The 23,294-nt window shown below is 44.1% G+C and overlaps 1 protein-coding gene across 1 annotated transcript; it reads right to left on the minus strand.

Moving 5' to 3' along the window:
• Window positions 1-2,854: 2,854 nt before the first annotated feature.
• Window positions 2,855-22,884, minus strand: hpgd (15-hydroxyprostaglandin dehydrogenase). Its single transcript, XM_069666221.1, has 7 exons — window positions 22,587-22,884; window positions 21,166-21,289; window positions 16,323-16,429; window positions 12,980-13,076; window positions 5,661-5,737; window positions 5,415-5,578; window positions 2,855-4,011 (listed from the first exon to the last, which is right to left on the minus strand). The coding sequence occupies exons 1-7, from the start codon at window positions 22,677-22,679 to the stop codon at window positions 3,888-3,890; spliced, it is 786 nt and encodes a 261-aa protein (XP_069522322.1). The 5' UTR covers window positions 22,680-22,884; the 3' UTR covers window positions 2,855-3,887.
• Between the last annotated feature and the right edge of the window lie 410 nt (window positions 22,885-23,294).

Here is a 23,294-nt window from a genome sequence, read left to right on the forward strand (position 1 = left end):
ACTTTGTCCTCTTTAACTGAGCGTGTGACCTCAGGCTGAGCTCACACATGGAGAGAGAGGCGTTTGGAAAGAGGCCAACAAGTTCAACACTGAAAAGATTGAGTTGGTGGAGTTAAGAGGAATGTCAACAGTGTTGAAGTTCCTCTTAAGGAAGGAATGACTCGACACTGAAAAGGCTGACTGACGCTGAATCACAGCCCAGGGTTCAGCAGAGTAAAGAAACCTCTGACATGAAGCTGTAGACAAAGACACGCTACATACGACAGCTTCTCTCCGAAGTTCAGCTTAAAGCAGCTTTAAAATTATTTAGTCTCTTGAGTTTCAAAATAAAGCCCATGACACAAAAAGCCTGTATGTGGACGTGAAGCAACAGAAGATACAGGGAGAAAGGGAGACAGACATAGAGAAAGACAACCAGGGAGATGCACACACAGAGACAGACAGACAGGCTGGAGCGAGTGGAGCACACGTGACTCCCTGTCAGTCATGCTTCAGATTATTCTCTGCTGCTTTTCTTTGTTATTCTTCTTTGTTATTCTTCTCATAATGTTTAACTGTTGGGAAACATTGTAAGTGTAATATTTGTGCCGCGTTCAGGCTCTGTGGCGTGTCTACTGCTGCACCCAGCCAAACAGGAAGAGACCCACAGTGTGTGTAGAAGTCACGTTAAGGGACACACACATGGATGTAGACCGGCTGATCGGGGACGGTTGGCGCAGTTGGGGACAAAAGTCGTGTCCTTAATAGGTAAAACACTGATTATTAGGTCAGTGGTTCAGGTTTATCGACTTGGAATGATTCTGCTCCAGAAGAAGAAGAAGAAGAAAAACAAGGAGAAAATAAAGAAGAAGAAGAAGAGGGCTAAGAGTTTTCCCTTTTTCCTGTGGACAGACGTCTACAAAAAACACCTGTCCATTCAAATTGTCGACATTGATAAATTGTTTTCACACGCTTGATGCAGATTTAGTTTGATGTGGGACATAAGGAACTAATTCAATTTATATTATGGTCTGGATAAATACTCGATTCTGATTGGCTGAAGAGAGCCAATTACATATCAGCTGGTGTCAAAAATGAGTAACAATTTCAACAGTCAAAGCCTCCAATTACAATTTATGACAAGCTAATATCTATTACGACAACGTCTTTGGAGAACATGACAACTTTGATGAAAAGAAAAGTGAGAAACTTTTGTCATTTTCATCAGTGAGTGTCCTTCAGTACCTCTGAACACCACAGGATGGCGCCTGTAGCACACACGCTGCAGGAAGTACACCGTCCCTCACTGATACTGTGGAGCACATCATCATCTCACACCCCAGCCGCTTTGCAACTCGCTACTTAAAGCTGCTGTGAGGAACTTTCATTTTGTGTTGATTTGGCGCCCCCTGTGGACAGCGTGGTACATTATCTCTTACCGGATCTCGTCCTGGACGTGTAAATTGTTTTCTCTGGTCAAAAAAATAAAAAAGTCCTGCACTTTGAATCCTTTGTGGTAAATGTGAACAAAGACAGGCGTTCAGGCTCATGTAGAGGCATCAGTTCTAATTTCAGTCTGTTTCATAACCAACTCAAAACTCCTCACATACTCTGAAGGCTGCCGCCGACAGTAAACATGGCCGCTCATTTGTCCGTGACAATCCTGAGCTGGATTTGGGACAATGACACGGCTGGTTAGCTAACTAGTCTTGTTGTCAAACATACTGTCAGATCATATTATCTTCATGTAGGGCTGCACAATTAATTCAATTATTAATCCTGATCATGATCTTCCCACGATTAAATAAACATGACTGACGGTGATATTAACGTTTAAAATGCTCCGCCTGTAGAAAACTCTGCTGTAGATCAAATCAAGCGCTCCCTAAACTAACAGCCGCTCCCCCGGGGGGCTGCACTTTTTGGTTGAGCTGGCATGTGTTGAGGGTCTACCAGTGTTTGCAGTTTAGAGTGGAAAAGTCAACAACAGAGACGGTCAGGAGAAACTGAAGTCAAACGTCTGGAACAGAAGACGAAGAGCTGGTCCACCAAAACGGCTCGTCATCGCTTGTTTGGAGGTGTTTCAGTCTGTTAAGTCTCTATCTATCACCGAATGAGGTAGCACAATGGTGACTGAGCCTATGGCCCACTGATGAAAGCCTTTGCATTTGCAGTATATAGTATTATTACAGACTGGGTGTCTGTGGCGACATGTGCGGAAAAAATCACAAGCGGCGCCCAGTTAGTGACGCGTTTTCCATCTGCCAGCAGTGGTTTGTCTGCCAGAGAGGGTAGGCGGAGCTAAACAGTAATCTACTACGGCTGAACAAACAAAGAAAAGATGGATGACTACAGATACAACTTCAACAAGAAGTGAAAATCCAAAGAAAAAAAAACAAACTCGACGCTCAGATGAAGCAAACAGTCTGAAAAGGAAAGCAACCGTCAGCCAGGAAAACCAAGAGTTACAACCGGAGCCAACCGTGGATGTCTGGGTAAATTGGGAAGAGTGCTCTCGTAATTACCACTGGGAGGCGCTCAAGAGCACAAAAATTAAAATCTTTGAGATCATAACTTTAAGAAGAAACAATAATCAGCAAAGAGGTCATGAAACCTGCGTCTGCGGCGTAAAGCAACACGACTAACTTGTTGAAGCAGCTGAAGAAACAGCACAAAGTGCAGCATGATGAGAGTGTGAAGGCCGAGAGGAAGAACGAGCTGCTCCCCGTCCTCCAGCGTCAAGTCAGACGCTGTACGGAGACACCCAACTATTTACCCATGATGCACCACATGCAGGCAAAGAACCTGATTTTAAGTCTCAGTTTGATGCTAAATTTAAACATGAGCTGGAATGCAGCACAAAATGTTACTGAAACTGTTTATTTAAATGTGAAAATACAATAAAAAATGTCCCTAAAATAATAAATAATTGTGATTAATAATCTCAGTATTAAACAAAATAATTCTTACATCATTTTGCTAAAATAATTGTGCTGCTGTAACTTCATGTCAGCCATACATACATTGTTATTGACTTTGAATCTTGCTAGCATACCGTTAGCTCCTGGCTCACATCTGAGTCGAAGCATCCCATGACCCATCCCCAAAAGGTATACAAGGTTTCCATTGCAGTAGAACCGTGTGGATGCTAAAGGTTGTTTCAGGTATCAGTCAGAGCCTGAGGCGCTTACAGGGAGACGTAGCTACGCTTTGTTAAACTTTAGATTTTGATTGCAAAACACACAAAAACATAATGTGATGGTATATTTTTGTCTCTAAAGCAGGTGACCAGGTCATCATGCTAATGCCCCTCGAGATGTTCATTATCAGGGATTTATGGACCCTGCCGAAGCAACCGTCCATTCTGGCCTTCACAACGTACATGAACTCATAACGGTGGACAACTCGTCACGTTTCCTAACGAGACATTCAAGTTTTGTTCTTTTATTTTTACACAAATCATATGAATCCGTTTTTAAATAGCGGCTGTTACAGTTGCTATGCTTACACTTGTTAGTCGAAGAAGCTGCACAGTGAATCAGTCGTGTGCGAGGTGGATGAATCTGATTGTTTTAACACGAACCTCAGAGAAAACGAAATCTTTGGTTGGCCAAAGGTTTACGTCTCGGCTGGTCCTGAAGACACCGACTTTCATCATTCTGATATTATGAACATCGTTTTTACAATCAGACATTTGGATATCATTCATTTGACACAGGCATTTATACACAATAAGACATTTTAAGGCTCAGTTCATCCAGGAGGATCCAGCTGATGCTCTGATGTCGTTCCTGATGTAAACTGCAGCAGCAGCCAGATGTTGTCCTGATCCAGTTTCTGCTGTTTTCAGTCAGAGTAAAGATCAAAACCCAGCAGGGCTGGAGTCCAGCAGTCCAGCAGGTCGGCTCTCAGGCAGACATGGGCTCATACGTGTGGAAGTGGATGCCCTTTGAGCAGGTGATCTTCATCACCGCTCCATTCAGAGAGGAGTCCCTGATCAACCTCATCATGCCCTCTGCTATCAACGCCGGCCTGCAGATACACACAGAGGGGAAACAGAGCATGAGACACACACACGCACACACACACGCACGCGCACACACACACGCACATAGACTCAGAGAGAGACAGTAAATAGTGATGTATTTCCTGTGCAGACACATGCTGAAAATATAATAAACCTGCGGTGCCGCCCTTATGTAGAGACCGTGTTTGTTTGTGTGAACAGGAAGTCATCTGGCCTCTACTTCCTCTGACACTAAATGCTTCCTCCCTGAACTTTCTCCACAGCTCAATTATCCTGCAGGATGCAACATGAACAGCTGTGAGCAGTGGTGTAATGTAACAAAGTACTTTGTTACAGTACTTAAGTGTTTTCTGGGAGTACCTGTACTTTGCTTGAGTTTTTATATTTCTGTCAACGTGCACTTTCGCTGCGATACATTTCCAAGAAGAATCTTTGTTAGTCAAAATTAAATCTGGAGAAGTTTGGTGGTTTTTCAAACTGAAATACGGCTTTAAGTGAAACCGAGAGGTTTGAAACTGAGCAATTTGACATCGTGCATGCCAGCTGGCGTAAAAACCTTGAAGAAGAAGAAGGTAATAAGTGCAACGTGCAACAAGGGATGTCAAAGCTGCAGTTTCGCTTTTAAGTAAAGTCCAGGCATCAGATGTTAGCAAATAGCGACTACGTGAGTAGAATACCACTCGACTGTGATACTGGATGCATGACGGAGGCAGAGACAGCAACGACGTCGGCACCGGCTAGATGACAGAGGTGACGAAGACGAACGACTTTAAGTCTGTGAAGGTTCTCAGTGCTCCGGGTCATGGTTATTCGAAGCTTCATCCAAAAGGCAGCTGAACTTGCTTAAAGTTCTTGAAGACGTTTCACCTCTGATCTGAAAGCTCCGTCCACCAGTCAGTTCAGAACTGAAGAAGCCTTTCGTGTGAGAGGTGAAACGTCTTCAAGAGCTTCAACCAAGTCCAGTCGCCTTTTGGAAGAAGCTTCGAACACCCCTTTAAGTTTAAGTGAAGGTCTTGGTTTTCTTCAGGTGAGTCCATTTTTTAAGGTGGTTCACAGTTAAAAATAAAGTTCTGACCACTTTCTTTTTATTAAATCAGTAGAAAGAGCAATTTGTTTTTATATTATGTCCCAGTTCTGTTTTACTCTTGATGAGACCTTCATTTACTAAATGAACATCTCACGTTTTTTGGGAAGACCTGAAACGACAGATTGAGACCATAAACTCGTTTGGAAAATGTTTACTGAGTGAGAAGTCGGACCATTTTCTCGTCAACCGCGCTTTCTTTTCCAATCAGTGGAGTCGCCCCCTGCTGTTCAGGAGAAAGACTGCAGGTTTAAGGTGAAACTGATGTCAGTCGAAAGGTAACAGATTAAACCCTGAGTGACACCTGTGTGTGAGAGCACTTACTGTAAAACTCCAAACTTGTTCATGCTGCGTTTGAAATCGTCCTTGAACTTGACAAACTTTCCCATGTTGTCCTCGTGTTCCACCGAGTGCAGCAGAGGAGTGTCGACGAAGGCCGGACACAGGACGTTGATACGGACGCCGTATTCGCCCTGAGAGGACGCGTCCTGCGGGAACATGAAGAGTGAGCTTCCTGCAGGACATCCCATCACATAACACTGAAGATACACTTAGAACTCTGAGCCTTACCGCCATCGCTCTTGTGAAGCCGATGACTCCATGTTTGGTTGCAGTGTAGACGGGCTGATGAGGAGAGTGCAGGAAGGCTGAATTATAAAGACCAAGAGGAGACACAGAAACAAACACGTTACCAACAGAAACAAAGTGAACCTGGTGTCTGAGCTTCTCTTCATATGCTGAACGTTTCTAATATGCAGCCTATATAATACAAGTAACAGGGTGTGTTTTATTTCACCTTTATAAGAGTCACATGACCCAGGCTTAGTGAGATAACCCTCCACCAGAACGCCTAATTATACAGTTTTTATTATATTGATGATGAGAAACAAACTTAAATACATTATCATTTTTCTTTTTGCCTCCTTTTTAGACGTCCAACAAGCGTCCATGGTCCTTTTAGCCAATAAAAGTGATACTTATGTCAGAAGCGTTTGATACTCCTGGAGCCTACATGTCCCAGGATGCATTATGTGCAAGCACCAGAAGCCACAGCCTCGCTCTGTGCCGTTTTTCCCACTGTAAACTGCCTCCAAACAACACCGCTAAATCCAGTGTCAGTGTGAAACGTATCTGTCCCTGTACATCCTCGGTACTCATACTTTCAGGTGCCACGTTCTCCGTTTGTAGCATAGTTTCGTTGCTAGTTTGCGACACAAGCCGAGGCTGTCCCAGGACTCCAACTACATCACATGGTGCTGCTGGTGCCTGAAGATCAACAGATTCTGCTTGCTTGGATCATACATCAAAAAAGTTTCAGGGTTTACCTCCAAGACATGTTCACTCTTAGTCGGATGGTGTCACACATTTTAAAACCTCTTCTTTTCTGTTTGAGGAAAGGTTGACAAATATAAAACCTCAACCTTGTTTACAGATTGAGGTTTCCTGTCAGCACTTTTACGTCTCTGCACGGTGGTACAGTGGTTAGCGCTGTCGTCTCACAGCGAGAAGGTTCCTAGGTCGTTTCTGTTTGCAGTTTGCATGGTGTTGTTTGTGTGCTTCCTCCCACAGTCCAGAGACATGCTCGTTAGGTGCATTGGTGACTCTAAGTTACCCGTAGGTGTGAGTGTGAGCTTGAAAGGTTGTCTGTCTATGTGTGTCCGCCCTGTGATTGACTGGTGATCTGTCCAGGTGTAACCCCGCCTCTTGCCCAATGACAGCTGGGATAGGCACCAGACCCCGCGTGACCCTGGACAGGATAAGCGGTGTAGGTCATAGATGGATGGTCTACGGGGGAAAAGCTTTTTGAGCTGAGGAATTTTAACCACAAATGGCCACTGGGCAAATGTCCGGGTCTTAATTACACATCCATGGCTGCACATTACACCAAACATGGATGGAAAGAGATAATGTTGAAAATCTGTTTACAATCTATTTGGGCGATGCACAATGTAAAATAGTTTGTTGCTACGATCATCTTCAAACATTTCAATATAGTTACGTCTTCCATCAACATTTACAACAATGCACATTGAAAACCTCAGGAACACTGCTGAAAATATAAATCATTTCAACGACTGAGGTTTTCTTGACCTCAAATCACTCTCCTCTCCTTCGGGCCCTTTCATGAAGCTCCTCAGTGATCGTTATTTTCTGTTGGCGAGTCCAATCAGCTGATTTTGATTATCGCCATGGCTCAGTACAACATAAATTCACAGCAGGCCGGTTATGGCAAGCACATGGTCGATGATGAAAGAGCCAATTTGGCCTCAGAGGAGAGTTTTCAGGGTTTCGGAAACAGTTGAAAATTTCCTTCAGGACAAAAGTGTGTGGAAAGGTTTGAGATTCAGTAAAGGTTGATTTGATTTGATTTGACAAGTGTCAAGACTTCATGGGAACACACGAGACTGATGTTTGAAGCCAAAGACTCAGAAACTTACTGCCTCTTGCTTGTATGCCTCAAGTTGCAGTTTCAACCATCAGTGTTTCCCACAAAAGGAAAGTGTAAATGTGGCTGAAACATTCATATATTGAAGACATTTGGAGGAATAAATGACCCTAAAATTAAACAGCAGCAGAAAAAGGGCAACATTGTAGAGGAGAGGACAGAGAGTATTTGATTCTCAGGAGATCCTCACAAAAGCAGAAAAACGTAACCAGATGTTAAAAATTCCCTTCAGTCGTTGCTGAGTTAACGCATTCCCAAAAATGGGACTTTGGGTAGATCACAGTGACCTTGACCTTTGACCTTTGACCTTTGACCACGAAAATAACATCAGTTCATCTTTGAGTCCAAATTTGAAGTCATTCCCTCGAGCTGAGTTTGAGATATGACGCCACAAATTCAGGGCAGGAACAACGACCAGGAAATTGTGTTTTTCCAGGACATTATGATGTTGACCTTTGACCTTATGGGTTTAAAATGTCAACATATCATTTAAATCCATTTGACACTGCATAATAAGCTTATGAATCAGTTAAAGAGGGGGTATTATGCTGTTTCACATTTTAAGACATATAATGTTGTTGGATGTTCAGACTACACGTGGGTGAAGTTTCACATCTGTAGGTCAAAGTATGTCGGAGTAATCGCCAGGCTTCTCAGCTCAGTCTGCAGGCTGCTGTGAACGCCAGGTTTCACATTGTTTTTTCTGTGACGTCACAAAGTGCAGCCTCAGCAGGTTGCTGAGCTGGCCAATCAGAAGAGAGTGGGCTTGTAGGGGCGGAGTTTCTTAAAGGGACAGAGCTGACTGAGTCGTTTCAGGCAGAGGCTGTATGAGGGCCTGTGAGACAAAAACATTTTAAACTGTAAAGTATGCTAAGCTACAGGTATCACCGGTGGCAGCAGGCTAAGCAAGTGAGCACACGTCCCTCTCCCCAGCAACTTTTCCAGCTCCTCCAGGGGGATCCCGAGGCGCTCCCAGCCCAGGTGGGATATATAATCCCTCCAGCGAGCTCTGGGTCTGCACCAGGGTCTCCTCCCAGTTGGAGTTTCATTCTGATTCAACAGAAGTCTGACAGCTGCTCCCTAATTTCTAAACATGTAACCACAAATTACACCGACAACTGCAGAGTGCTGTTCAGATTGTTTCAAGATATGATTGTCTGACAGCTGGTGCAACGAAGGTGGAAAAAAAAAAGAGGAGTGAAAAGTCAATCCACTTCATATGGTCCGAATCATTTAACACACACACGCACGCACGCACGCACGCACGCACGCACCCACACACACACACACACACACACACACACACACACACACACACAAACACACACACATTCTTTCCCCCACAAAACAATATGCTTGGCCCTGTTTGGACAAGTCCGTGTTTGTTATGGGAATGGCAAATACACACACACACACACACACACACACACACACACACACACACACACACACACACACACACACACACACTGACCGGGACAGATAACTGTATAATGATCACCATATGTCTGCTGTTACTGGAGGCTGAACTGTTCTCGATCTGCGAGACGATGTGTCCGACTACAAGAACCAAGAACATCCTCTGGAACCTGAAAGCAACACACAGATCTAAAAGAAGCACAAAACACACACACATGTATGTGGTGAGATTTCCGTGTTGTGACCAAACCAATACAGCAACTAAATTCCTGCAAACTCACTCAAATGTTTTGCAGAATCGGAGACAAACAGGATAAAAACAGAGAGTATTTTTCTGCTTCTTACTGTATCCAGCACAAAGGTCACATGGGGTGTGTGTGCCTCTGTGTCATGACTAACCAAACTGTAGTATAGGAGTTGTTAATAGTTCAGCTGCAGAGATAAGAAGGTGTAATCTGGAACGCGGCTCTGCCCGCGGCGATAAAGCTCATACTGACAGGTCATTAATCTGCTCAGGAGAGTTGAGAGAACGGCGACGGAGACGGCGCACAACAGTTCTCTTCAAATCATTTCAAGTGAAGGAGAAAAGCACAGTTTTACACCATGAACTGCTCACATGGGAAGGATTTGTGCAGCCTCTCTATTGTTGGATGTTTGTGGAAGCAACAGATGAGTTTTCCAAATCAAACTTCTATACCAGTGTTTTATTTGTAAAAATGAAGCATTGGCCAAACATGTAACATCTACACATTACTGTAACAATCTGTGCATTTGATGTTTAGTGGAGGTCAGTCAGTGGTCTCATACTGTATTCAGACTCCAAGTTGATTGATGATTGTCTTAAATTTGACCACACATCACCTGTTTACTTGGAAAACAAATTGTAGCAGTGTCCAGGTTCACAACATCATATGGCCTGAGATATTCTCACTTTTTAACCTTGTGTTCGCGTACACAACCGTCTGCGTCATGAACGAAACTGTTCACATACTTGTCTGTGCACTGCGCGTGTTACTGGAGGATACCTATAGAGGGCACACCAGAGAGCTCCGGCCATATGCAACTACTGTATGTGCAGGATGTAAACAACAGACATGGCGACACTGGAGGAGGAAACTATGACGTTAATTCTGAGATCAAAGCGACAGCTTTTGTGTGTTCGGTGGACAGAACACACCGTCGGCTCCGCCCGCTCTGCCCCAACTCTGTTTCTCCAACATGTTACAATTTCATTTAGCAGACGCTTTTGTCCAAAGCGACGTACGTCTGTGATACAACACAAGCAACGATCAAGAGAGGAGGGAACGAAGTCAGTAAGTTCCAAAACACAGCTTCAAGTCCGATCAGACACTGGTGCCAACAGGCGGTGTATAGGGCGTTTAAAAAAAATAAAAAAAATAATCATCATTAGCAACATCAACAAGATCAGTATTGTCATCATCATCATCATGAAATCCTAGTCAGCATAAACTACATCCTCGATCATCATCAATAGCATCAATATCATTAAGGTCAGAGGTGCTCATAAAGAGCTGGGTCTTTAGCTTCTTCTTAAAGGTGAAAGGGACTCTGCGGACCGAGTGAAGCTCGTTCCACCACCAGGGGGCGACAGAGGAGAAGAGTCTAGTTAGAGACTTAGGGCCCTGTTGTGATGGGAGGACCAGGCGCCTTTCATTGGCAGAGCGTAGTGGCCGTAGTGGACATGTTCCACAAGCAGCAGACTTGTTTTATCTATCAGTTATTTTGACCCCAAATTATGTACAAATATGATCCAGATTTAAGATGAACAGAAATCCTGATTACGTTTTGATTTTCATTATGTTTTCTACATGTGTATAAGTATGTTACCTGCCATAGAGGATACACTGATGATGGTGCCTTGACCTCAAACGCCTGCTCAACCCTCAGGAGAGCAAAAATGCAAGAAAAAAGAAAAATGATACAGGTGGGAAGAAGAGGCTAACTTTGGATCCTGGAAAGTCCAGCGAGGTTCCAGGTCACAGTGGTAATGTGACTCTGCAAGAAGGGAACAGGAGCCACCACAGAGGCTTTGTGCCTTTTTTGTTCGAGTTCAGAGAAAGAGTAAAGCTTTTACAGACCTGACCCCGGGAGGGACTGGCCCATCAGAACAATATGAATCCAAAAATACACATAATATACATGTAAAGTGTAGCATGAGCGTGGCCAACCAGGGCCCTAAAGCCCAAATTATTTTCCATGATAAGAAACACTGCCACTGCCACTTCATAAATGTTGAATTCAACGGAAATGTGATGTAAATAAACACAACAAACACGTTAACATTACCACTTGTAGCTGACTCTAACATTATGGGACCTCTGAGCCAGGGGAGGGGCAGTGTTTAGTCCTCTAACTAGAAGATTTATTGCAGCTTCAATAAGGACTCTGACACTGACAGTGAGAGGAGTGAGAGGAAGGTCAGGCCTCAGTCAGCAGCCATCTCTGGAGGCCTGAGCGTGCAGCAGCTGGGTATGCCCCAGGGAGACAGGAGCCTAACAAGGAAGCCACATCATACACACATTTCCATTGTTGTATTTAGCTTAATACATGTTTTGGAAATGTCTTTGTTCCTTAAGTTGCAGCACTTTTCTCCTAATAAAAACCTCTTGGGTAAGAGTGTGTATGTAGGGAGCATAACACAGATGAAGACAACAGAACGAGGTTTTCCATGACGGAAACAGAGCTGCAGAGTGATCCATGTTTTCATGAGCTCGGCTTTTAGAGGCCGAGAAATGAATCACTGGTGACATTTTGACATAAATAGATCCTTGTGTGTCTCTGTGTTTCAGATAGGAGAACGTTTGGGGGATTAGTACTCGAGCCACGTGCTTCTGAGGGTCACTAAAGTTTCAGTTTCTCTGTGGGCTGTCAAATCTTTAATGATTATTTTAGAAGCTAAACCAAAGCAGACTCCCCAACCGAGAGCACTTTTTACTGCTTCTTCCTCCTTTCATTCTATAAGGTAAAATTACTGTTTTTGTCAGTGGAGTCTGGTGACCTTTGAGGAGAGTGATGTCTGCTGTAAAAAAGAAAAGGATCTTACTCTTCAGGCGCATTCACACCTGAAGTCCGTTTGTTTGGTCCGGATCAAAGACCGAATTGTTACAAAGTTGCATTTTGCCTCGAGTTTGGTTTGTGTTCACTCGGCAGCTTTTACCAGCGGACCAAACGTTTTGGTGCACGAGGAAACTGCTCTCTGATTGAATTTCCACGTGGGAAAACTCCCTGAAGTACACAAAGCGAGAGCACACTGATCCATCACATTCAATATGATCGCAGAGTTCTTTACTTTTAACCGACATTGTTCCACAGTTCAATTCTTCTTTAGTTTTTCTCTGAACAGTTTGAACACCTCCATGTTCTCGTGCATTTCCACAAACATTTGTGAAATTGTTTGGTCAGCCCATATTTCTATTTCCTCTTTGCTCCCCCACGTCTGTCCTCTACTCATCTCGCTATGTGTCTCTGCAAATGTCAGCACCCGTAAACACTGCAATGCACAGTTTTATGGTTTGTTGCCTGTATTTGGTCCTACTTTAAGTCCGTTTACGATCTCACCAGAATCAAACCAGACCGTGGTTCGTTTGGAAACAGACCATGGTCCGGTTGTTTGGTCCGCATTCCGGCGTACACACCACCTAAACAAACCGCACCGAGGGGACAAACGCTCCAGGGTTTAGTTCAATTGGACTAAACAAGGCTGATGTGAACCCGCCCTTAGACAGAGACAAGAGATCTCTGCAGAGATTCTTTCTGTGATGTTGACACTCAGAATAACAATCCGAGCCTGTAAGTGGCAAAAACAAGAACTTTTGGGGGAGTTTATTTGATCTGGCGCGGTTGCCCCAAAAGGATTACATTGCAGCCATTACAGCCCAATGTCGCGGCCATCGCCATTTCCAAACCTTCTGTCATTTAACTCCAAATTATGTCCAAATATGATCCAGATTTAAGAATACCAGTTTGGGTTCCATTGTGTTTTCTACGTGTGTGTATATGTTACCTGCCATAGAGGATACATTGATGATGGTGCCTCCTTCCTTGCCGTGCTCTTTGCTCATGTGTTCCAGTGCCAAGTAGGTTCCTTTAATAACAGAGGTCTGTAATGACAAAGAGACAACATTGTCACTGTGGTAATCCTCAGACGTGTGGTGCAGCACGTAAACAGGAAGTGAAACTGAAAGTAAAGAATGTGTAAGGTTTCTCACAAAGAAAAGATTTCATAAACCTAATTATTAAGAAATCCAAAAGAGGAAGTTCTGAGAATAACTTTGACTGCATGTCACGGATATTTATTTATTTTTTATTGTTACATTTGTTACATGCTTGTCAAGGACAAGTACAAGAGATGCTGCAAAGGATGCCACAGAATTCATCAGAACAGAGCAAAGAGATGAATGGGCTTATCGTGTAATAAGTACATGAAAGGGGGCTTTCCGTTTAACTTGAGACCTTCTTTTTCATATTTTAGTGTCTAAATGATGAACAGGTACAGGTAAGTTGTGGAATTGCTCCAGTAGATAGCTTCAGCTAGCAGCAGTGAAACAGGCTGTAATGGCTGCAATGTAACCCTTTGGGGCAATCGCGCCTCATCAAAGTCTGTCCACTAAAAACTTCTTGTTTTTGCCACTGAGGGGCTCAGATTGTTATTTTAACTGTCTGACGACATTACAGAAAGGAGCCATACTTTTTTTTTTACTTCTTTAAACCAGAAACAACTATTACATCAGTCTCTTCAAAGCCAAAAGACTCCATTGACAGAAACAGAAATTTTACCTTGCAGGACACAGGAGTTGCTGAACCATTGCTGCCTATATTGGTTGGTTTTATTGGGTTATTCTGTGACTTGTGAGTTTGGATCCAACAAATGATCGCAAAACACACTATAGAATACAAGGACACCCTAAACGGCAGCGGTAAACAATAACTCCCATTTCCCCATGTGAGGTTAAAAATCCTTTCTTGGTCAATGGAGTCTGCTGGCTTTGAAGACAGTGATGTAACAGCTGTTTCTGGTTTTAAAAAAAGGTCAAATTGAAAGCAGAAAATGAATCAAAAGGAAAGACTGCTCATAGTACAGTGCGTGTGTATCAGACAATATCTGAGTATCAGAATGAGGACGAGAGAAAAAAACGGTACGCCTAAGAAAGAGCCCTGAGGGACAACAGCTGATAAGAGTTTTTGATGAGGAGGAATTTCCTGCTTTCAAAAAACCCTAAAAACAAAACAACAAGCCGGGCCCGATAAGAATGGGGCACCAAACCACACTGAAAAAAAGTTCAACTACAACTGTCTGTATTGAAGCAGTCAAAGGACTGCGTAAACTGACGTGAACTCTTTGTTTTTTTTGCCGTTCGAGTCATGGGGTTATGAGTGCACACTGAGAGGCAGGACATGTTTTTCCACTGCTGGAGGTTGAGCTGCCTGCTGGGTTTCTACTCAGCAGGAATGTAGTAGTAAAGGCCCCGGGCTGGTGTGGTGTCATGAAGGGCTGAGGGGGAGGTCTGTCGATGTAATGAAGGAGTCTGAACAGCTTAGAGGAGGAGGGGGGATGCACTCTGAGAAGCACCAGCTGGGGGTCTTTTAGGGACAATGATGCCTACAGTTTGAAAGCAGAACAAGTGAGTGTAAGCTAGAAATGGTTGAAGAGGTCATAAAAGATACCACAAGCTACACATAATATTATTTAAACCAGACAAAACTAACCACATTTACCTGAGAGCAATTCTCATGCACATTTAAGGGGAAACTTTGGCTCCAATCTCGTCTTAGAAACAAAGTCTTACTCAAAATTGGCACTTTGAAGGTATTTTGCTAATTAAGGAGCTCATTTAACTAACAAATCACTGTGTTCCTGTAGTGTGGAGAGCAGCGATATGACCCAAACAGGACACCACACACTAACAGATTCATCCACCAACAACCAGAGTCCGACTCTCACAGCTGAAAATCTCACTAAATCTCTCGCACTGAAATGAGACTTAAACAAACATGGCGGACGACGGGCAGGAAGAATTGATGATGATGGTTTTGGGACTTTTTACTGAAAATTCAGGAAGAAAAAAGAACAAACTGTGGATGAAGTGGTGGAGACGGCGTGAACACGGGCTGTACATGTTTCTTTAAGCTTTCTGTTGCCATGGCTGCGGTTGTTGTGCTTCCTCCTTCAGTCAGCTACCTTCCTGATTAGCTATCGTGTGGTTCCACGTGATGATCCACAAAGCGCGTGCTCGGCTGTCCTCGGGATTCCCCCACAGGATATTGGATCGTAAATATATAACATGTTTAATATTTACGATTTGAAATCAGTGTGGCCCAAAATCAGCTTGATTATCTTGTAGTGTGTATCAAGCTTAAATGGTGAATGACCTGACCTGACTGAATGGGATGAACTGGATTAAGGACATCAGCATCCTGGCTAACACTGGCACATCTGTGTGATGTCCTTATAAGTGGCCTGACTACGGCACATACAGTTTTTACATACACTGCCCATAGCAGGTGATGCAGTTCAGTTTTAAAGTGTAAAACAGGCTATTACTATTTTCAAGCTTTAGAACATACCTGCACTGCATGCTGCAAGGTTACAAGGTTGTTACCTGTGATCCCATCCTGATTACAACTGTCTTCTTTGTAAATGTTTGGACTTCCTGTCCTTTACCTATTCTCGACATTCCTTGTGATATCGACTAATCGAGGGGAACTCTAACCTGCCGTTTCTCAGCAAAAGCAAAAATGTTTTCGGTGCTTGTGAGTAAATTATCAAAGATTCTGTACTAGTTCCATCCAGGTGCTAACTCTTACCTTCCAAAGACACATCAGTCACAACAAGTTTAGCTGATTTAAGTCTAAATAAAACTGGACATTCAATTTGGAGTACCACATGGCTCAATTATGGGTCCACTGCTTATTAGTCTTAACAGCGAGGGATCACCTGCAAAAACTTTAACCCTGCCTTAAAAAAGCAGCTTTCACTCGTGCACGAAGGAGAAATAAAATTGAGAAGAAAGAGAACCAAGATTTCTCCTTTCTCTCGGTCATGCAAATATAAACTATCAGACGTAAGATTGACCTCTGAAATCGATTTAAATTATAATTAAACTCACATCTTTAGTACTTTTTGTTTGCATATTTGGCCGGCGGGCAGGCACATGCCTGCTCTGAGTGAGCTGATGAGACGGGGAGATTAACAGTCAGACAGACATGTCCACTCCTTGAAGGGGACGTGGTCTTCACTGAGAGACAAGGGCCTAGAGATAGAGTGTGTTTTATGTTGTTCTCACTGAAAGACAACCCATATATGTGTAGTAACATTTCTTCTGTGTGACTAAACAGTTTTTTCTCACCAGGTTGACTTGTATGGTCTTCTCCCAGTTCTTCTCATTGTTGATGCCGGCGTTGTTGATAACGATGTCCAGACGACTGAACTGGTCCACTGTTTTCTGGAATGCGTCTGATCGACAGAAATATGAAACAGTCATTAAATAACTTTCAGTGTTTTATTCAGTAAGAGCTGAAAACTATCTCTGTCTCCTTTTGCTCTCTGATGGCCCCAGATCAGCTTAAATCTCTGTATCTTATCGACATACAGTCTGACTTCACATTTACTGTTTATATGTGCCATTAACTCACCGCTGGACCTCCCACAACTTCCTTAAACTAAACGAAGACAAAACAGAAATGATCTCGTCTGACACACCCAACAAACAACATAATTGGACATCTTGTCCCCTGTCACAAAACGTTAAACCAACTGAAAGAACTCAGATGCTGTTTTTGATTCAAACTGTGTTTTGATGTTCAGGTAGGAGCGTTGTTCAGGCATGTTTTTTTCAGCTCCAGTTAATCTCTAAAATTAAATCCTTTTCATCCTGACCTACACAGGGTTGTTCATGCACTTGTTTTTTCCTGTTTGGCCTTCTGCAGTGCTCTTTATACATGTTTATCTCAGGCATCTCTTCACCGCCTTCAATTGGTCCAAAATGCTGCAGCTTAACTGGTTCAAGAAAATATGATCATGTTACTCCGCTCTGGCCTCCTGCATTGGCTTCCTGTATTTTAAATACTGCTAACTTTTAAAGCTCCACATGACCAGGCCCGGTACATTGTTTATTTACTAACCCCCCATGAGCCTGGGCGCCCCCTCACATCAGCTGATAGGGGTTTCCTGGTTGGACCCAGGGCCCGACTGAAGACAAAGGGCAATCAGGCTTTTGCAGTCCGGGCTCCCAAACTCTGGAACAATGTACTTTTTATTTCTGTGTACATTTTAATGTATTGTTACTCTACATTTTATTATTCTAAATTGTAATGTATTTTAAACTTTCCAAAGTTTTTTTTTAATTCTAAGTAATTGGCAGACGTGCCCTCACCCTGAGTCTCGGGTTCCTGGTGGCTCCAGCCGACTCCTCCCCAGATAACATCAGAGAACTTGCTCATATGAACCTTTGAGCTGTTTTTAAGCATGAATCACTTCAGGACATTGTTCAGACTTTCCCTTGCACACATGTCGCACACAGCTGGAGTCATCTGCATCAGACGTACTCTCAGCTCCTTTGGTTTAGGTGAAAAGTGGCACCTGGGAAGAGCGTGCAGGAGGAGCAGGAAAGATGATGTTTTTGTGCATATGCTACGAAATCATCAACACACCTACTCGCTCACTGAAGCCCCTTTTACACAGCCGGTTCAAGGAGATTATGACGCTTCTGTTACGTCTCGTCTTTAATGTAAAACACACGGAGGCAGCACGTTGGGGCGAAGTCGTTCCTCCTCTGAGCTGGCATCACAGGTAACAGAGGAGAAACGGCGTCAGTGTAAATGGCAGAGCTGGCAGGGCGGAACAGTGTGTGTGTGTGTGTGTGTGTGTGTGTGTGTGTGTGTGTGTGTGTGCGCGTGTGTGTGTGCGTGTGTGTGTGTGTGTGTGCGTGTGTGCGCGTGTGTGTGTGTGAAGCACATGCTGTTTGTTTACAACTCGCACACGTGTTGCTTCCATAACACACCCTGGGGCGGCTTGATGCCAGGATTGCGTGGCTCAATGTAAAATAGCGAAGGCAGCATGAAGGCGGAGCTACATGATGCCGCTGAGGAGGAATTGAAGTGTGTAAACGGGCTTGAGAATGGGCCGGACAATGTCCCGTTCACGGTTCGTTGATCCGTGCCCGGGTCCACTTGAAAAGGTGGTCTCGAGTATGGTTCATGCGTACTCGGGTACAGTACGCATCAGGTGTGAAAGCTAACCGTACCACACCACAGAAGTGGACTTCTTTTTATAATGTCTCCTCTGATCTCATCCTCTGAACTGCACGGCCATGGCTGATACCGTAGGAAGGTAGGTGAGCGGGTCGATCTTGAAAATGTCTTCAAAATATGAAGAATAGTCGGCATAGTGCAAAGGTCCTCCCAGTGTGTGGGCCTGGGATCATGTGATTCGCACGCTTTTTTACACTGAAATGACAACAGAAACAATGATACGTAGTTGATGATACTCTTCTTCTTCTCCTCCTTGTATTTGAGGTGCATTAACGCCACCTTCTGCTTCAGAGTCCTACCGCAAGTATACTCGGGTACGGAACGAAATTATTATTTTTTTTCAAGTTTATTTTTTGGGCTTTTGTCTTTAATCGAAAGGAAAGCTGAAGATAGACAGGAAACACGGGGAGTAGAGAGTGGAGGACGACATGCACCAAATGATCGGCAGACAGGGAGACGAACCTGCGATCAGTGCGACGAGGTCTGCGTGAAGGCTGACCGTTGGAAGAGAGAGGAGAGGGGGGCAATCGTTCTCGGGTACGTTAAGAAACAATCACACCTAATGTGAAAACGCCCTCAGTCCTGACACGCAGCACCTGGGAGGAGAGCAGTGGACATCGCTAACATCTGCAACATGATCTTTTTGTCTGTTGGTTTTATGCTTCTTACACTGCTGGAAGAGTAACAACCTGACGCACATTAGGAGAAGAAAATCTCACTGCTCCTTTAACAATGAGGAGGAATCCGTTCACTCGGTTTAAGTCCTCACGTTTTGTTTCTTTGTTGAAGGTGTGACTTCAGTGCAGACGCTGTGACGGCGGTGACACACAGATGTGAGCACACAGGCATGTTTGGAGAAACCTGAGGTGGTAAAGACCTGCGTGTGTCATCACCTGGCGCATTCCAAACCTGGACACCCCGCAATTAGAAACAAGCATACCTGCTATTAACAGCGTAAGGAATACACACACCTGCACATACAAACACAAGCAGACACACACACACACACACACACACACACACACACTCACACACTGTCATCGGCTCCGTGCAGGCTTCCACTGAGCGTCCGCATCAACAGCAGCACTATCACTCAGTTAGCAGCAACAGCAAACAGCATTCCTCAGCCGTTAGCCTGCAGGGATTTACTCCTCAGTGTCAGACAATGAGACCTTGTTCCTCTCTCTCTCATTCACTCACACACACTTTAATCTGTGCTGCTTCTCTTTCTCAGCCCGACACGCCCACACTCACACACGTACGAGCACAGCAGCACTGACAGATGTGCAGACAGCGAGGAGGTTAGTGAAGAGAGGCAGCTAAGAGGAGGGGACGGCAATAAATCTCAATAAAGGATTGTGATTGAATTTATTTTGGTAACAATTTAAATCTTTGACTAGATGTGGATCCAACAGCCAATCACACAGCAGTCACTCTGCAGATTTTAGCTTGCTGCCAGACAGAACAAGCTAAGCTGTGCAGCAGCTCTGCTAGCAGCCCCGCCAAGGAGCGTTGAAGAAACAGACTTTTAACTATTCAAAGTTTTTACTGGTTTAAATCGCTCAGTCTGTTTGTTTTGGAGCGGAGGAGACTTCTGTGAATAAATCTGCTCCCATATAGAAACCTTGTACAAACCTATTAAACCTCCAATACACACGAAGGCAATCCGAACCTAAAGCTCAGTTAGCTTTGTTCATGGCGGCTCGGCTTGCAGCCTCTTCTGACGTGTTGTGTCCGCCAAACAGCGGTGAAGACGTTTCTTTAGTGTCTTTGACAGTTTTAATCACAGGGTGTGTTTGTTAAGGAGACAGTGATAACTTCTAACACGCCTTTGTGATTGTTTGCCCCGTCCTCATTGTTTTCACCTGTGTTTGATTAGTCTCACCTGTCCCTGGTTGGTTCCCCTCGGTGTATATAATACTTGGCTGTGTTCTGAATGTCACACTATGCTAGCAGTACGTACTGATTGGGCCAAACATGTAGTATGCAGTATGCAAACAAAAGCAGAATGCGCAGTACGGATGTCGGACCTGTCTACCTCGCCTACTGTATCCCACAATGCAAAGCGCTGGAACGTCACAGCGGCGGTTGAAATGGCAGACGGCAGCAGCATTCGAGCAGAAGGGGGCGCTACAGCTAAAGAAGCAGCGGTTTGCTTTTGGCAGGTTGTTATGGGAAACTGGCGTCTGGCGTAGCACACTGCCAAATACATTTAAACAGCTCCGTACTGCCGCCGAACGCAGCATGCAGTATGTATGCAGTGTAAAGTATATGAATATAGTATGCCATTTCAGCCTTGTCTCCCTGCTGTTGCTTTGTTAGTTCATCATCGTGTTTCGTCCCGAAACCTTCTGTGATCCACCTCCCGTGTTTTCCCCTGTGAGCTCGGTTAGATCTATTTTGTGGACTCTCCTTGTGTTTCTCTCTTTGATGGATTATTGGTCGGACCTTTTCCTTTGGATTATTCCTGTCACCTGGATCCCACAGTAAGCCTTTTGCTCTGCGCTTTGATTTTCCTTTTTGTCTTTTGGTTGGAATGAAGACTCTGTTTTGACTTTTTAACTTGACTTTTTGTTTTAATAAACACTGTGCTCTGCGTCTGGGCCCTAAAACTTTTTGTTAAATACCCGACCCTTGACACTGACCCCCTGTGTCTACCAAAGAGCGGTGAAGAAATACTGATTGTGAAGCTGCTTTATTCAGCCTGATGTGATCACCGGGTCTTGTTGCTTTGGAGAGGAGAAGACACACTATTTTTCTTTCATGGGGAAGTTTCAAATGTCATCCCTGTGATTCAAGCCTTTTTTTCAAGGTCACTTCCTCATTCATTTCCAGGAAACATACAATGAATAAGCATTTTCTGCAGACAGCACGAGGAGTCATGACAGTAGTTACACATCAAACTGAGTGTGATGAAATCTGTCTAACGGACACTTTTACCTCTCAGAGCGTCTCCGTTGGACACGTCACAGGGGATGAAGGTGCAGTTGCCCTCTCCAAACTCAGCGTCCAGCTCTGCCTTGCATTGTTCCCCGCAGGTCATGTTCAGGTCGACCACGGCCACCTGGAGCACAGAGGTCGTGTTAGATTCACACACAGAGACTCTGCAGGAGCTAAAGACTGTTCATCCATCTCTGCAGAAAGGTGATAACAGATGATCACGCTTCAGCTGCAGTGCACTTCTCCTTTCTTCTTCTTACAGGGTAACTGTGTGGTTTGGGTCTGACGTGTGTGAACAGCTCAGGATGTACCACAGTCGGCCTCGTTTCACAGGGTGTGAAGAGAGTTCTCAGGAACTTATTCACACCTTTTATTTTTGTTCCCCTTTGAAAGTCATGTTTCCTGCTTCATAACTAGCTTTAAAAATATTATATTGATGCAGTATTTGTACTTTTAGACTCAACATGTGACCACAAACAGCCGTTACATCGCTCCCTTCAAAGCCACCAAACTCCAACAACAAACATTTTACCTTCTAAAACACGAGTTTTTTGTCTACGGCTGCCTCGATCAGTGTTTTAGTGCTATTTTGTGTTGGAATTAACATTTTTGCTAAAGTAAGATCGCTCCCTTCAAAGCCACCAGACTCCATTTTACCCCACAGAACAAAGTAGTTGCTGGTTTACCGCCTCTGTGATTGGTTAGTTTGTGTTTTGTTCGATTAGTTTTAAATGGTTGTTTGGATACAATAAACAAGACACAATATTTTTTGGATCCTGGATCCTGGAGTCTGGTGGCCTTGAAGAGAGCGATGTAACGGCTGTTTACGGTTTCACACTTTAACAGAAGGTGTGTTCTTGTTGGGATGCTTTCCAGAGTTAGTGAGTGGCTAAAACACACACTTTAAAGGAGGTCAGGCTCATTTACGTGCAGGGATTATCTTGCAGCCATTACAGCCTGTTTCCTGCCTGCAAGCTGAAGCAATTTCAAAACTTTTTGCATTTATTAGACTCCAAAGTTTATAAAAGAAAAGGCCTTGGTGTAACGACTCCAGATTCACCCTTTAACAGTTTGCCCTTCTGACCTAAAAAACATGTGCAAAGAGCAGCAGAGCGATTATAAAGATAAAGCTAAAAACAGACAAATGTGACAAAGCAGTAAATCTACAGTGCTGATCTGGAGATGCAGTCAGTCAATGAATCAATGAAAGCGCAAACAGATTCAGTCCACCGACAGTCAAAGCATTGAGGTCAAAACAGGTTTTGTGTCAGCTGAGATAGAAGTAGAGCCAGTTGCACAAGAGTCTGAGCTGAATGCAAAGTTGTTTAGCACCTGAAACCAAAAGCTTTAACTTCATGCAAAGTGAAGAAGAGGATGTGAAAGCAGGAAAAGCTCTTGTTTTTAAATGAAAGCAGACTGACCTTAGCTGAGCTCTGCAGCAGTAACTGAACCACCGCTCTCCCGATGCCCTGCGCCCCCCCGGTCACCAGAGCCACCTTCCCACTCAGAGACATGATCCAAGCGCCGCAGCAGAACCCCCTCACACTTCCTCCTTCTGTCCCCCTCACACACACACTCTGTTTCCCTCTGCGTCTCTCCCAGCGCTCCTCTCTGTGTTTATGCACCTATCTGCTCTCTGAAACTCAATCACAAGCTTTCTCACCCTTGTGTGTGTTTTCACTCTTTTAGCTGAGCTGTCTCCCCTCCCTTCCTCCCTCCCCCTCTCTCTCTCTCAGCTTATCAGTCTATACAAACAGAGAGAGAGAGAGAGAGAGAGAGAGAGAGAGGTAGAGAGAGAGAGAGGGAGTCACTCTGTAAACTCTGCAGGATAATAATTACAGGTTTTATCCAGCTTGTTATACCTGCCCTCCTGCCTTCCTTTCCACCTCCTTTCCTTCTGCCCTCCTTCGCTCCTCTCCGCTGGTGTTCCATATGTTTATCTGAGCTCTTCACTCACGTCACAGTGTGCATAAAAATCTGTATTTCTCAAGGCTTGGATGACTGTTTATAAAGCTGTCAGTCTCACATTCTCCTCTGCACCTTGCCTGCTCGTGTGTCTTCTGTGTAATTGCTGTTACGCAACATGCTGTTCAGTGATACATTACACCGTCGGTCAGGTCTCTGCATGT

The sequence above is a fragment of the Semicossyphus pulcher genome, unplaced genomic scaffold (assembly GCF_022749685.1).
Source record: "Semicossyphus pulcher isolate SPU_LCO1_2020_fin unplaced genomic scaffold, fSemPul1.0.p SCAF_17, whole genome shotgun sequence".
Lineage (NCBI taxonomy): Eukaryota > Metazoa > Chordata > Actinopteri > Labriformes > Labridae > Semicossyphus > Semicossyphus pulcher.